We start from the raw sequence: 16,947 nt of genomic DNA on the forward strand, positions 1-16,947 counted from the left end.
AAGTCAGTAACACCCTTGAGCATTCCAATAGTGGCTCAGTTTTATGAAAATTATTGCTATTTTTTAAGTATTTTCATGTCAAGTCCTTTGGAGTGTGAACTATAAATATAAGCAGAGATATAAAGTAAGCACTGGGGAATATCTAGAAAAATAAAATCTAGAAGGAAAAATTTTTTTTTTCTAGAAAAATCTGTCGAACAAGAACCTCAAGTCAGGCATTAGAATTCTGGAAGCACACCAAAACTAGTTAAGTCCACGACCCCCTTAAAGTAACATATCAGTTTAGTGAAAAAGAAACACAAGAAAAGCAGGCATTTTTTTTTTAAATTTATTTAAGAAAGGATTAATTAACAAAACCATAGGGTAGGAGGGGTACAACTCCACACAATTCCCACCGCCCAATCTCCATATCCCACCCCCTCCCCCGATAGCTTTCCCATTCTCTATCCCTCTGGGAGCATGGACCCAGGGTCATTGAGGGTTGCAGAAGGTAGAAGGTCTGGCTTCTGTAATTGCTTCCTCGCTGAACATGGGCGTTGACTGGTCAGTCCATACTCAGCAGGCATTTTTTTAAAAAATTAATATCAGTTGTACAGACCTTTATAACAAATGTCTCAGATCTCTAGAGCACTTGGGTACATTGGGAACTAAGAAGGCAGGTAAATGAATGAATCAACTAAAAAGATAGGGAAGACAAACTACAATATTACTGATTTACTGCTAGAATAACCCTTCCAAATACTCCAAAAATACTAATTCAGGTAAGGAGCTAAGTAGTGTGAATATCTATTTAATAGTAAAAGAACATTTTTAAAGAATATCATATATATATACATGGAAAGGGACTAAAAGTGAAAATGAGGTGAGACTATGGCTCAGATATTTAAGAAGTGGATAAAGTGGGGGGAAAAATGGAAGAGAAAAGAAAAATAAGTGACAGAAAGGCAAACTAAAGAGAGAAGGGCAACAATTCCAAATTCCAGATTTATACCCCAGGTCTCAAACCACACATTGCAGGAAATAATGTGATTTTATATTCAAAACCTTCCTCCCTTTGCAAGCAAGCCATTTCAATATTCACCATTAAGACTCAGTATCAAGTATATTAGTTTTATTTTGGAATAGCACTACAGTGACCTACACAGTCAGTTCTTTGGGTTTCATATGTCCTTACAACTTAGGCCCTCTGATTCTTTTTCTAAGAGATTAATAGAGAAAACGATTCTATTTTATATCCCTGTTAACACTTCCTCTGTATTGTTTTCCTAGAACTGGCTCCAATATTTATAACTGGTAACAGATAAAAATGTTCAACTCTAATAATGCCAAGCTTCAGAAAAAGTAACAGTGAAAACAAAGTGTCAGTGTTACAAATAGTTCAAATACATCTGGAGGAAGATTACCATAATCAAAAAATCCAAAATGTTCATAAAAGGTAAGGATATTATCCAGCATGACTAAGCTTTATCTCTAAAACAGATATTAAAGTTCAACTTCTTCACAAAAGCTAAATTCTGTGTTTCATCAATATTCTATAATGAGTCATGGCTCTTCTGAAAAGCATAAGCATAAGCATTTGCCAATATTAAATCCGAGTTATTCCTGGTGTTATGAGTACTTACACTATCAACTTTTTGTATTGATATTAAAAGGAAATGCTAGTATTTCCAAGCCTCTTGCAACAACTCTTTCAAAAAGGGGTGGGAAAAAAAAAAAAAAAGACATGGAATAATCTTAAATGGTTAAATATAAACATCAGTCTTATGTAATAAGAATGAAAATTTCAAAGTTTGTTTGATTAAAGGAAGGAAACCCTGTTCTCACCATCTGGTCCATGTAAGAGGCAAAGCACCAAAAAGCATCCACTTCATTTTCCATCACATATAAAAGAGGAGAAAGTAAGTCACTCATTCCTTGCACATATCCTAAGAAGAACAGAAAAGAAAAAACAAACAGACAAACAATCATCTCTCTGGAAACCTAAATTCTATGTACCTCTCTGTGCATTTCACCATCATTTCAGTTAAAGCAAAATCCTTTTCATTGGTTTCAGAATATGGTGGATAATGACAGTCACCAAGAAAAGAAAAATGAGAAGGAAATCTAGTAACTAGATAGAAAAGGTGAGTTGTTTTAGATTGAAATGTTAAGTAGATACACAGATTCTGTGTCTTAGTGCAGCTATTACTCTCAAGAGTGTAATATTATTGAAAAGTAACATGCAAGGGGCTGGGTAACATGCACCCAGTTGAGTGCAAGTTACCATTTGCAAGGGACCTCGGTTGAGCTTCTGCAGGGGAGACACTTCATAAACGGTGAAGCAGGACTGCAGGTATCTCTTTCTCTCTCTACCTTCCCCCTCCTCTCTCAATTTCTCTCTATACCATCAAACAAAATTTTTTAAAAAGTAAGGAAAAAATGGCTGCCAGAAGTGATGGATTAGTAGTACTTCTGACACTGAGCACCAGTAATAACCCTGGCGACTATCAAAAAATAAAATAACATGCAAACGCATTATGAAAAGAGAGTGAAGAAAGAGCCCAAGGAACATCAAATTTGAGAGCAAATACATAAAGGAGATATGAAAAGCAACAGTCATGGGCAAAAAGGGAAGTCCCCAAGGGAAAAGGGTACTGTTAAGTATCAAGAGAAGAAAGTAGCAAGCTAAAGTAGTCAACAGAGACAAAATGCATAGCTAAATCAAGTAAAATAAGAACTACAGAGGGGAGGTCTGTGAGGTGGTGTCGTGAATAAGCACTGGATTCTCAGGTGTGAAGTGCCGAGTTCAATCCCCACCATCAATTGTGCCAAAGTGATGCTCTAGTGTCCATTCTCATCTCATTCTCTCTCTTCTCTTCTCTCTCTCTCTCTCTCATAAATAAAATTTTAAAAAGGACAAAGGGTCTAATTATTTTAGCAATCTAACCAAAAGAAAGCACAATAAAAGCACAAAGCACAAGGATGGCACAAAGCACAAGGATGGGCATAAGGATCCCAGTTCAAGCCCCGGATCCCTAACTGCAGAGGTTCTGTTCACTTCACAGGTGGTGAAGCAAGTCTGCAGGTGTCTCTCTTTCTCTCCCCATCTTCTCCTTCTCTCTATTTCTCTCTGTCCTATCCAACAACAATGACATCAACAACAACAACAACAACAAAACAAGGGCAACAAAAGGGGATTTAAAAAAACTTAAGAAATCACAATAAAACTAAGAACCTGGGAGACCGGCAGTAGCGCAGCAGGTTAAGTGCAGGTGGTGCAAAATGCAAGGACCAGCATAAGGATCCGGGTTCGAGAACCCGGCTCCCCACCTGTAGAGGCTCTGTTCGCTTCACAGGAGCTGAAGCAGGTCTGCAGGTATCTATCTTTCTCTCCCCCTCCTCTCTCCATTTCTCCCTGTCTTATCCAACAACAACGACATCAATAACAACTGCAACAATAAAACAAGGGCAACAAAAAGGGCAACAGAGTAACAAAATAATTTTTTTAAAAAACAAAAAACTAAGAACCTATTTTAGATAGCCTTATCTATGTTCTTTTTCTTTTCTTGTTGTATGTACCACCAGAAACTGGGTTTAGACCAATAAATATTTTGTACCTAAAACCATTTTAACCACCTTTATCTTGATGCCATTACAACTTCTCAGTAGTTACAGTCCTTGACTAAAAGGAAAATTAGAAAGTTATGGAATCAGGCCCCGTTCAAAAACAAACAAAAATCTACATACGCAATTGGAAAGTTAAGGAATCAGGCCCACGTTCAAAAAATCTACACACACACACACACACACACACACACACTGCTCAGCTCTGGCTTATGGGGACTGAACCTGGAAAAAGTCTTGATTTTATCTTATACCTGAACATGTTAAGCTGCCTGGGTTTTGTTTGCTTGTTCAACTTTCTTAGTTGCTTTACAAGTAGATTTCAAACTTAAGACACAGGCTCTTGAACTAAACGAAGGATAAGGACTCATATTAAGTCTTTCCACATATACATTATCATTCCACTTTAATCATCTCTACACATCTGTCAAACATACATAGAGAACTTCCTAGTAGTAGCCTAGAAGGTATATCAAAAATCATATTTCACATTGCAGAACCTTCACATCAGATATGTATTTGGAGTCTCAACCCCATGGGCATAGGAAATGAAAATAAGTGTAAATAAGTGGGACTATATGAAACTAAAAAGCTTCTAGAAATCATAGGCAAACTACCAAAGGATAACCAGTAAATGGGAGCAGATATTTGCACATCACACAACAGATAAGCAACTAATACCAAATACCTATAAAGACTGATACAGTTCGGGAAAAAATAAAAAAAGTAATGCATTTAAAAAGTGGGCCCAAGAACTAGGTTTGTAGAGATACACTTGGTCCACAGACATACGAAAAAATATTCCATTTCACTTATCAAAGAAATGCAAATTAAAACGACACTGAAATTCCATCTCACACCTGTGAAAAATGGTTTTCATCAACAAAACAGGAAATGACAAGTATAGGAGAGGTTGTCGAGAAAGAGGGGCCTTGTTGGCTGGAATGCAAAATGGTGCAGCCCCTTTGGAAGACTGTATGGAGAGTCCTTCAACAAAACCGGAATTACTTTATGACCCAGCAATTCCACTGTTAGGCATTAATCCAAAGAACATGCTAATTTGAAGGGACTAATTTGAAGGGACATACGCACCCCTCTGTCCATAGCTCTGTCCATAGCTGCATTACTCAGAATAGTCAGAGTGGGAGCAACCTAAATATGCCTATCAACAGGTGACTGGCTAAAAAAAGTTATGGGATTTATATTTCATGGAATACTACTCTGCAATCAAAAAAGATAATATTGTGTCCTTTGGGACAAAATGGATGGGGCTGGAGGTGATTCTGCTAAGTGAAATAAGTAAAGAGATGAAAGACAATCACTCGATGGTTTCCTTCATGTGTAATCTAGAGAACTGATATGCATGAACAGGCAGGCAGACAGGAAGGGCAGCAAATTATTTCTAAGACTATGTGTGAACTATGGTAGTTCTTTTTTAAAATATTTTATTTATTTATCAATAAGAGGGTGAGAGAGAGAGAGGGAGGGAGAGGGAGAGACAGAGGGAGAGACAGAGGGAGAGGGAGAGGGAGAGAGAGAGAGAAACACACATCACTCTGGTACATGTGCTGCCGGGGATTGAACTCAGGACCTCATGCTTGAGAGTGCAATGCTTTATCCACTGCGCCACCTCCTGGACCACAGAACTATGGTAGTTCTTATTGGGAGGTGAGAGGGTGGGGATATAGAACTTTGGTGGTGGTGTAGTATGAAACTATACCCTATAATCTCACAATAATGTAACCCACTATTAACCACAAATAAAAAAAATGGAAATAAGCATCTTTCATTTGCAAATCCAAAGCTTATATTATTCTTATTGTCATCACTATTAGAGAAGGATTAAGAGGAAGTTTGTTAGAGGAGGGTAGTATATATTCCTGAAAGGGAGGACATGGAACTTCTGAAGAAAGGTACTGAAGTTTATATTCTTGTTACTCATCAAAACCTGTTGCAATAAACTCAGTCATAAAGTGTATTATGTAGACATGGAGGTGGCACAGGGGGCTAGGGCTATGGATTTAAAAGCAAGAGGTCCCCAGTCTGATCTTCAGCATCTCGTGTGCCAGAGTGATGCTCTGAATCATTCTCTCTCTCCATTAATAAATATTTACAAAATGGAGGACCCCCCCCCAACTCTTCATCTGCACTATTCCAGCCTTTAGGTTAATGATCGGTCAACAATTTGTCTGGCTTTGTACGTTAACTCTCTTTTCAGACACCAGGTTTCAGATGCTAGCAGGATGCTGACAACCGCTGGACAGACAACCCCACCAATGTGTCCTGGAGCTCCACTTCCCCAGAACCCTTCCCCACTAGGGAAAGAGAGATGCAGGCTGGGAGTATGGATCGACCTGTCAATGCCCATGTTCAGAAGGGAAGCAATTACAGAAGCCAGACCTTCCACCTTCTGCATCCCATAATGACCTTGGGTCCATACTCCCAGAGGGTTAAAGAACAGAAAAGTTATCAGGGGAAGAGACGGGATACAGAGTTCTGGTGGTGGGAACTGTGTGAAATTGTACCCCTCTTATCCTATGGTTTAGTCAATGTTTCCTTTTTATAAATAAAAAATTACATAAATATTTTAAAAATAGAGTACATTATATACTTACATACTGTATACTTGCATCTATACATAACTTATGTGACATGTATAATATAAATATATGCATTATATAAATATATGGTAGATATGTATACATAAAATTTTAAGTATATACAAGTGAACATATGAAGATTAAATAAAAGAGAAAGGGAACAATTCCTACTAGAAATGACCATGATTCTCTTATCTTTCTTTCTATTTTGGAAGAAAACTTTAAAAACTCTAGCAGAAAGCATGTAAACCAAGCCTCTTGAGAAAACTCAGTTTAGATATATAGCAGAAGATACTTGCATCACCTCAGGGTTTCCTTACAAATAAAAATTTAGCGGGGGCCGGGTGCCAGGTGGCGCAAAGCACAATGACCAGCATAAGGATCCCAGTTCAAGCTCTCGGCTCCCTACCTGCAGGGGGGTCTCTTCACAAGCAGTGAAGCAGGTCTGCAAATGTCTGTCTCTCCTCCCCTCTTCTCTCGTTTTCTCTCTGTCCTATCCAACAACAAAAGCTGCAACAATAAAAACAACAAAGGCAACAAAAATGGAAAAAATGGCCTCCAGGAGCAGTGGATTGGTGGTACAGGCACCAAGCCCCAGTAATAACCCTGGAGACAAAAAATAATAATAATAAAGAAAAAAGCAGTCTTTTTAAAAAGAAAAAAAAAATTAGCTCTATCTTCTGAGTCTCTTCCCTATCACTTGCTGCTATGCCTATAATCTATTAACCTCACTATGTACAGAATGTATCCTGTGGAAAAGTATGACTCTACCACTTTAATATAAAAGAACAGTTAGTAGAACCTGAACTGGAATTGGTGTACTGCACCAAGTAAAAGACTCTAGGGTGGGTGGGCGGGGGGAGAATACAAGTCCAAAAAAGATGACAAGAGGAGCTAGTGGGGGTTGTACTGTCATATGGAAAACTGAGAAATGTTATGCATGTACGAACTACTGTATTTACTGTCAAATGTAAAACATTAATTCTCCAATAAAAAAAATTTTTTAAAGGGGGGGACACTTAGATTCCCATGTCAGCCATCCAATTGTAATATCAGACTGTAGAGCTACCAAAACATTTGGAGAAAAATGTGTTCTGGGGAGAAAAAAATCAAGTGTGACATATTACCTTATAGAAAGGTAAGTGTTTCTATAAATTTCTTGCAGAGGCTTTTTAAAATTATGCAAACTTGAGATGATTACTTCTATGCGTCAAGTGAAATGGGCCATAGGATGCCCAGATAAACTTTATTTCCTGGTATATAAACAACTTCTGTGAAGGTGTTTCTGGAAAATATTAGCATTAGAATTGGTAAACTTAGTGGTTTGGGAGGTGGCACAGTGGATAAAGCATTGGACTCTCAAGCATGAGGTCCTGAGTTCAATCCCTGGCAGCACATTTACCAGAGGATGTCTGGTTCTTTCTCTCTCTCCTATCTTTCTCATGAGTAAATAAATAAAATCTTAAAAAAAAAAAAAAAAAGAATTGGTAAACTGAAATAAAGCAGACTGTCCTTCCAGTGAAAGTGGCATCATGTAATCTGTTTGAGAGCCTCAACATTAAGAAGGTGAGGTAGGGTGAGTAAGTTTTCTGTCTGACTGCTTGAGGTGAGACAATGATCTGCTCTCCCTCAGTGTTCAGTTTTCCTACATTCACACTCAGACTGGCATCTACACCATCATCTTTCCTGCTATCAGGTCTTTGAACTACACCAGCAGCTTTCCTGAATCTCCAATTTGTAGACAGATAGTGGGATATTTCTGGAACCATATGGTCTATTCCCTATAACCAAATAAATAAACAAAAAGAAAATCTCTGTTTACGTACAGGTGATTATGTAATAATTGTAATCTCAATACTTACATTTCTCTAAAGGCCCTCATTAACACAATTAAAGGATTAAATAGGTTGGAGACTAAATTGTCATGATCAGAACTTTCCTATAAAGCACTACAACTATACAAATAAAGTCAGATATAAGATAAAAGATGAAGGAAATTTTATCTGAATTTGACTGCATATAGTTTATAACAGAAATAATTCAAAGTGTTCCATTCAAGCACCCTTGTCTGCAAATAAATATAAAGCTATTATATAGTTATAATGAATAAAAATTCAACACACTGTTTCTAAAACTTGTGAGAACTATGATGGGAAATGGGAGGGCAGAGACACAGAACTTGGGTAGTGGGTATAATATGGACCTATACCCTGTAATTTTACAATCCTGTATCCCACTATAATCATAAATTAAAATTTTTTAAAATTTTCTAAGAAACTAATTTAATCCTTTAAGTCTTCAACATTTGCAGGGGGTCACTTCCATATGTCTTCTGTAACTCTAAACTGCAACAAGCAGTGAAATTAGTCTCATATTCTAGTTGCTTTTAATCTATTTTATTTTATACATGAGGTTCTTTGGGGTATGTCATGAATTTGTGGAAGTGGAATTAATGTACAAATTCCTTTTAATTAAAGGAATTATCATTCAGTGACACTCAGATTCTGCAATAGTGCTGACACACAACTTAATCAGCATTACCATGATTTCTTAAATAGTTCCTTAAAATTATTTTCATTGCAAATTTCCTTCACTGAGGAGGTGTTAGACATGAAACTCCCTGTCAGTCTAAAACTCCTACAATAAAAAGGAGTTTTCATCTACATATAAATTTTTTGCCACCAAGATCATCACTAGAGCTCAGTACCTACACAACTCCAGGTGAGCATTTTTCTTTTCCTTTGATAGAGGGTAAGAGAAAAGAGAGAAAAGACAAATACTTGCAACACTTTGCTGCTACTTGTGAAGTTTCCTTCTTGAAGGTAAGAACCCAGAGCTTAAACCCAGGCCTTTGTGCATGTTAGCATGTGTACTCTACTGGGTACGCCACCACCAAATCCCCATATAGTTGAGTCTAACTGAAGCTTTTCCTTATATCAAATGAAAAAAATTGTTTTTTCCTTTAATTAGAAACTCAACTGTTTTCTGCAGTGCTGAATACAATTTAACTGGTCATTAAGATCATTATTGTAGCCAAAGAAATGACTCAGCTAACAAAACACGGGATTTACGTGCTTACGGCTACAGGTTTGATCTGTAGCACTGAATATGCCAGTTGGGACTCTTGCTCCTATATCATTCTCTCATATTCCCTTTCTCACATCTTCTATGAAATAAAATAAATCTCAAAAATATTTACATTAAAATGTTATGAATTTACACTATAAAAAAGTATAATCACAAATAATTTTTTTTTAATTTTCTAAGATACTTTTCTTTCACAGAAACATCCTGAGGTGTGTCTTTGCTCTATATAAAATTACTTGGAGCTGGGCGGAGGTGCAGCAAGTTAAGCACAAAAGGCATGAAGCACAAGGACAGGCGTAAGGATCCCGGTTGGAGACCCCAACTCCCCACCTGCAGAGGCTCTGTTCACTTCACAGGAGCTGAAGCAGGTCTGCAGGTGTCTACCTTTCTCTCCCCTCTCTGTCTTCTCCTCCTCTATCAATTTCTCTCTGTCCTATCCAACAACGACAAAAGCAATAACAACAATAATAATAACAATGCCGTAAAACAAGGGCAACAAAAGGGAAAAAAATAAAAATAAAATAAAATAAAAAATTACTCTCCCTTGAGTTCTGTCCACTTTTGATGCTTATAACTTATTTGTTTTCAATCAATCTTGTCTCCTCCTTTACTATTAATGAGACTGTAGTCAATACAAGTTTACCTAGACCTCATTCGTGGACTCAGCAGTCAAGTAATACATGAGATCACCTATCTTAAGTTTCTGGTCTTTGAAATAACCCCTGTATAAACTAAGTCACAGATTACATATTTCTAATAATAATAAATTCAAATTCTAAAATAAATGCATATCATTTTTTAAATTGGGATCTTAGAAGAAAACTTACCTAAGTCAAAATCATACATACAGTAGGTCATCAAAATGTCATGAAGTAGAATCAACCCTGGATTATCTTGGCCTTCATAAAACTTGTTTGTTCGATCTGTTCTGTTAACATCTTTTTCTGAGGAGGGAAATTATCACATATTTGAAAACGTTTCAAAAGTAATTATTTTTATTTTCCTAAATCAAATTTTATTGATTTACCATTTGATTATAATATTATAAAGTTTCAAGAGTGTGACCTTACACCTTTCTCTTTTTTTTTAATTTCTTTATTGGGGAATTATTGTTTTACATTCAACAGTAAATACAATAGTTTGTACATGCATAACATTTCTCAGTTTTCCATATAACAATACAACCCCCACTAGGTCCTCTGTCATCCTTCTTAGACCTGTATTCTCCCCTCACCCACCCACCCCAGAGTCTTTTACTTTGGTGCAATATGCCAATTCCAGTTCAGGTTCTACTTGGACCTTACACCTTTCAGTTGCATATATATATCACTACACCACCGAAGTCCTAGAAGGAGGGCCATCACACTATCAAAATGATCCCCTTAGGAGCCGGGTATAACATGGCTGAGCACACATTACAAAATGATCCCCTTTACCCAGTCTTCTCACTTCCTATCCCTTCCCCTCTGGTAACTACCATGTATTTTATAGCACCTAAGAGCTGCTTTTGCTACAAAAAGCAAATTTTTATAAAGATTCAAATTAAGAGTAAAGAATGTTTTATTACTTATACTTGTCAAGCTTTTGCTTAAAGAAAAAAATCTGTATTTTGTCAGATATGCTATCATATCTGACAAATATAGCATTCTGCAATATTTTTCAAAAACCAATCTAATAACCTCAAGAATACATTTTCGATTTTTTAATTTTTATCTAAATATAGAAGTCTTCTAACTTAGGCTAAGACTTCTGAGGACATGACCATGAAGTAACAACAATGAAAAAATCATGATCAGAAACAACCACGTAAAGCAATGAAAAATCATCAGGAATACTACAATACTACAACATTGCAACTGCAAAGTTTGGAGAAAATCATGGAGCCATAGGTGGGTTTACTTTGTGGAAAGGGGGCATGAGTAAGCTCTACTAAGACGATCTGAGTCAGAATTTACACTGGGAAGTTGCTGGGCAGAACTCACAGGCGTGGCCTAAGAAGGTGGAGATCAGAGCACTAGTCTAAGGCAAAAGCTGTGTCCCTTGCTCAAAGGGCAGAAGTGCGCTGCCAGAGATCAGAAGAGTGTCTGGGTGGTCCAGGAGGTGGTGGCAATGGATAAAAAAGCATTACTCTCAAGCATAAGATCCTGAGTTTGATCCCAGGCAGAAGATGTACCAGAGTGAAGCCTGGTTCTTCCTCTCTCTCCTGTCTTTCTCATCAATCAATCAATAATTTTTTTTTTTTTAAGTCTGAGACGAGGTGGTAAAACCTCACTGCTAAAGCCTCACAGGTGAATATAAGAGACACTCCCCTTTTCCCCACCAACAATATAAAGAAACAAAAAAACCCAGACAGCACCACCTGCTCACCTACTGGCTGAGTAGCAAATACCATGCTTAAGCAAAACATGGACAGGTAAAAGGATTTGGAAATAATGTCTGAGTTTGAATCAGAAAACTTACTATGAAGGCAATTCAAGACCCCAACCATATATACAAACACAACTTCAGAACTCTGAGATCATTCCACCAGTGAGCTACAAAATTCACAAAGAAAACTTCAAATGGAGATACATGAAGTAAAGGATGTTTTGAAGGGAGTTAGGACTTACCTAAGAGGCCTAGTAATTAGAATAATTCAACTATAGGAGAGAGCATCAAGGCTAGATGAAAAAAACCACCATTCTCAGTACAAGGCTGGTGGAGAGGAAAAACTCATGAAAAATGAAGCAATTCTTGGTTTAGTAGCAGAAGCAAAAATGTAATACAAACTGAAATTCTTGAAGATGAAGACAAGGAGAGAGGAGTAGAGAACAGATTCAAAAAAGTCATATCAGAAAATTTTCCACACCTGGGAAGTGCTGAAAATATAAACATAGAGGAAGCTGAAAGAACACTCCTGACTTCTAACTCAAAATGGCCATACCACACATCATTGTATAACTAAGCAAAGTCAAAGGCAAAGAAAAAATAATGCAGGCCACTACAGAAAAAAGAATTTGACATACAAATTCAGAACCATCAGGCTATCTACAGATCTCTTACAACAAACACTAGAGGCAAGAGAATTAAAAAACAGTGATCTGGGAGGTGGCGTAGTGGCTAAGAATTAAAAAACAAAGGGAAAAAAATGGAATGATACATTCACTGTACTAAAAGATAAGGACTACCAACCACATATACTCTACCCTGCCGAATTATCCTTCAAGTAGAGAGGAGAAATGAAAACTTTCCCAAACTACTTGGAAGCCAAAGTTGAGAAGTGCTATGGTTTCTCTCTTCCTGTTCTGTATCTTTCTCATTAAAAAATAAATAAAGGGGGTTGGGCAGTGGCACACATCCTGTTGAGTGCACACATAACCATGAGCAAAGATCCATGGTTATGTGTGGTTTGGGTGTGAGACCCAAATCCCCACCTGCACAGGGAACACTTCACAAGTGGTGAAGCAGGCTGGGGTCAGGTGGTGGGTGCACCTGGTTGAGTTCACATGATAAAATGCACAAGGACCCAGGTTCGAGCCCCTAGTCCTCATCTGTAGGGAAAAGCTTTGCAAATGGTGAAGCAATGCTATAGGTGTCTCCTTCTCTATCTCCCCTTCCCTCTTGATTTCTGGCTGTCTATCCAATAAATAAATAAAGATTTAAAAAAAAAAAAGTGGTGAAGCAGGTCTGCAGGTATCCTTATCTCTCTTTTCCTTCTCAAATTCTCACTGTCCTATCTAATGAAAGAAAAAAAGAAAGAAAGAATGAAAAGAAAGAGGGAGGGAGGAGGGAGGAAAGGACAGGGGAAACAGTGTATTGGTTATGTAAACAGACTCTCATGTCTGAGGCTTCAAAGTCCTAGATTCATTCTCTATATCACCGTAAGCCAGAGCTAAACAGTGCGCTGGTAAAATAAACAATCAATAATACATTCCCAAACATACAGAAACTGAAGAAATTTACTACCAATCATGCCTTGCAAGAATTACTGAAAGGAGTACTATACTCAAAATGAGGTCATCAGTGGTAGACTAGAACTAGGGACACAAAAGCAACAGAAAAAGTGGACATCAGAAAAAGGAAGAGTAGGGGAGGGGGGAGGGGAAAAAAAAGGAAGAGTAAAATGGACAGAGTAATATGAAAAATGTTAGTGAATCAAGGCAAATATCAAATGCTCAGACACTAGACCGAGAACTCTAAAATCCCAATCTTCCCCTCACCTTGGAGGGCATCTAGGATGTTTTCACTCGTTGGCTTTTGTGAGTAATGCAGCTATGATAAACATATGAACATAGGGGTGCATATGTACCTTCAAATTAGAAAATACTTTTTTTTTAAATGTGTAGCTAGGCTATAGACATGATTATTGTGCCAAAGAGTTGAATTTTTAGTATGAAGAGAAGCTACTAGAGCATTTTGGATGACACTTTGGTTTATGGGTTTTTTTTTTATTATTATTACTATTTATAAAAATGGAAGTGTTAACAGTTATCACTGTTATTACATGATAAAAAGGGAACTGGATATGTCATGTGTATAGAAAAGGTTTCAAACACTAGATTAAGATGCCAGGCAATGATGCCCCTGGTTAAGCACATACATTAAAGTGCACTAGGACCTGAGCTCAAGCCCCTGGTCCCACCCACAGGTGAAAAGCTTCATCATGGTGACGCAGGGCTGCAGGTGTCTTTCAGTCTCTTTCCCTCTACCTCCTCCCTTCCCTCTAAATTTCTCAGTCTCTAGCCAATAAATAAATAAATAAATAAATAAATGTACTAGATTAGAGGCTGGAGAGACAGCACAATGGCTATGCAAAAAGACTTTCATGGCTGAGGCATTAAAGACTCAAGCTGAATCTCTAGCACCACTGTACAAGACAGTTGAACAGTGACATGATAATAAAATACATAAGTAAATAAATATAGATAAAATCCCAACCCTAAAACACCAGGTTAGGTGATCTCTTGGATACCTTTCTTTCTCTCTGTCTTTTTTTTCTTTTCTTCTTTGTCTTTTTTTTAATTGCCATCAGAGTAATCACTGGAACTCTGTGCCAGCACTAGGAATTCACTGCTTCCAGTGGCCTTTTTTTTTTTTTTCTTCCTTTCTTTCTTTTTTGTTCTCTTTGTTTTTCCTATTTTATTTTGTAGGACAGAGATCAAGTGTGAAGGGAGGGGAAGATGGAAAAAAAACAGACACCTGCAGACTGGCTTCACTGCTCATGAAGTGTACCTCAGCAGGTGGAGAGTAGGGGCTCAAACCTGGATCTTTGCACATGATAGTATGTGCACTCAGCTGGGTGTGCCACCACTTAGGACACCTCTAAGACCCTTTTCATTTCATATATTTTATGCCCAAACAGGAAAAAGCAGTCCACTGACTTTTTTTCTTTACATATAAATAGCACTGAGTGTTCCTCAGGAAACATCATGCAAGTCATAAAGTATAGACTTTATCACTGTACTTCAAGATCTCCAACCTTTTGCCTTTATAAGAATCAACTCTGTCTTCCCTACTTTCCTGTGAGATAGTAGAAGTAGTTATTCAGAGGTAAATTTAGTCAATTTTCAGATACTACCAAAACCATCTGGAGTCATTTATCTAAGAAAATATATGTATGCATATTTAGAGAGGGCCTACGGATACAAACCAATTTAGTAATCATAGTAATTTCTGGATGTAGAAACAAAACTTACATTTTCTTCTTTTGTTCATATCAAGTTCTCAATTTTTTATAATAAACTATTTTGTATTGGGGAAGAAGCAATTTTTCTTAATGGAATCAAGTTAACAAGAAATAAAGTTAAATGTGTTTATTAATTCACATTGTGGAACAAAAATGAAGCCCAGCAGTACTTACAAATAAATATACTAAATAGGGCCCCAGAAAGGTGACTCAGTGGGTAAATTATAGGACTTACATAAGTGAAACACCTTATTTGATCTCTATATGCTGAAATGGAGCTCTGGTCGGTCAGTCTCTCTCTTTCTCTCTCTCTCTCTCTCTCTCTCTCTCTCTCTCTCTCAGCTCTGGTCGGTCAGTCAGTCTCTCTCTCTCTTTCTCATAAAATTAGACAGAGATGGATGGATATATGAAGAAAAGGAAGAAGGAGAGAGCGAGGTAGGGAAGGCTGGAAGGGATGAAAGAAAAAAATACATCAAATTAAAAAGCTTCTTCACAGCAAAAGAAACCACTACCCAAACCAAGAGACCCCTCACAGAATGGGAGAAGATCTTTACATGCCATACATCAGATAAGAGTTTAATAACCAACATATATAAAGAGCTTGCCAGACTCAACAACAAGACAACAAATAACCCCATCCAAAAATGGGGGGAGGACTTGGACAGAATATTCACCACAGAAGAGATCCAAAAGGCCAAGAAACACATGAAAAAATGCTCCAAGTCTCTGATTGTCAGAGAAATGCAAATCAAGACAACAATGTGATACCACTTCACTCCTGTGAGAATGTCTCACATCAGAAAAGGTAACAGCAGCAAATGCTGGAGAGGGTGTGGGGTCCAAGGAACCCTCCTCCACTGCTGGTGGGAATGTCAATTGGTCCAACCTCTGTGGAGAACAGTCTGGAGAACTCTCAGAAGGCTAGAAATGGACCTACCCTATGACCCTGCAATTCCCCTCCTGGGGATATATCCTAAGGAACCCAACATATCCATCCAAAAAGATCTGTGTACACATATGTTCTTGGCAGCACAATTTGTAATAGCCAAAACCTGGAAGCAACCCAGGTGTCCAACAACAGATGAGTGGCTGAGCAAGTTGTGGTATATATACACAATGGAATACTACTCAGCTGTAAAAAATGGTGACTTCACCGTTTTCAGCCGATCTTGGATGGACCTTGAAAAAATCATGTTGAGTGAAATAAGTCAGAAACAGAAGGATGAATACGGGATGATCTCACTCTCAGGCCGAAGTTGAAAAACAAGATTAGAAAAGAAAACACAAGTCGAACCTGAAATGGAATTGGAGTATTACACCAAAGTAAAAGACTCTGGGGTGGGTGGGTGGGTGGGGAGAATACAGGTCCATGAAAAATGATGAATGAAATAGTGGGGGTGGTATTGTTAAATGGGAATCTGGGGAACGTTATGCATGTAAAAAAAAAAAAAAAAGAAGTAGAAACGCAAAGAAGAAAATGACTGAGTTTGGAGTATGGCACCAAAGTAAGAAAGCAGAAGTACACTAGAGTTTGCAGTGAGTACCTCCCTAATACTTCCTCTCCACTTTTCCAAGCTTTGGGTCCATGATTGCTCAACAATTTGTTTGGCTTTGTATGTTAACTCTCTTTTCAGTCACCAGGTTCCAGGTGTCATCAGGATGCCGGCCAGACTTCCCTGGATTGAAGACCGCACCAATATGTCCTGGAGCTCAGCTTCCCCAGAGACCCACCCTACTAGGGAAAGAGAGAGGCAGACTGGGAGTATGGACCGACCAGTCAACGCCCATATTCAGCGGGGAAGCAATTACAGAAGCCAGACCTTCTACCTTCTGCAACCTACAATGACCCTGGGTCCATGCTCCCAGAGGGATAGAGAATGGGAAAGCTATCGGGGGAGGGGGTGGGATATGGAAATTGGGTGGTGGGAATTGTGTGGAGTTGTACCCCTCCTACCCTATGGTTTTGTTAATTAATCCTTTCTTAAATAAAAA

The 16,947-nt window shown here is 37.9% G+C and overlaps 1 protein-coding gene across 1 annotated transcript in view; it reads right to left on the minus strand.

Annotated features, from left to right (window-relative positions):
• The window catches only part of TBC1D15 (TBC1 domain family member 15), a 79,189-nt gene that overhangs the window by 16,005 nt on the left and 46,237 nt on the right, over positions 1–16,947 (minus strand). Inside the window, exons 12-13 of the mRNA XM_060193520.1 lie at positions 10,118–10,234; positions 1,825–1,925 (exon numbers count right to left, since the gene is read on the minus strand). Coding sequence (XP_060049503.1) covers positions 1,825–1,925; positions 10,118–10,234 — 218 coding nt within the window. The remainder of the gene's footprint in view (positions 1–1,824; positions 1,926–10,117; positions 10,235–16,947) is intronic.

The sequence above is a fragment of the Erinaceus europaeus genome, chromosome 7 (assembly GCF_950295315.1).
Source record: "Erinaceus europaeus chromosome 7, mEriEur2.1, whole genome shotgun sequence".
NCBI lineage: Eukaryota > Metazoa > Chordata > Mammalia > Eulipotyphla > Erinaceidae > Erinaceus > Erinaceus europaeus.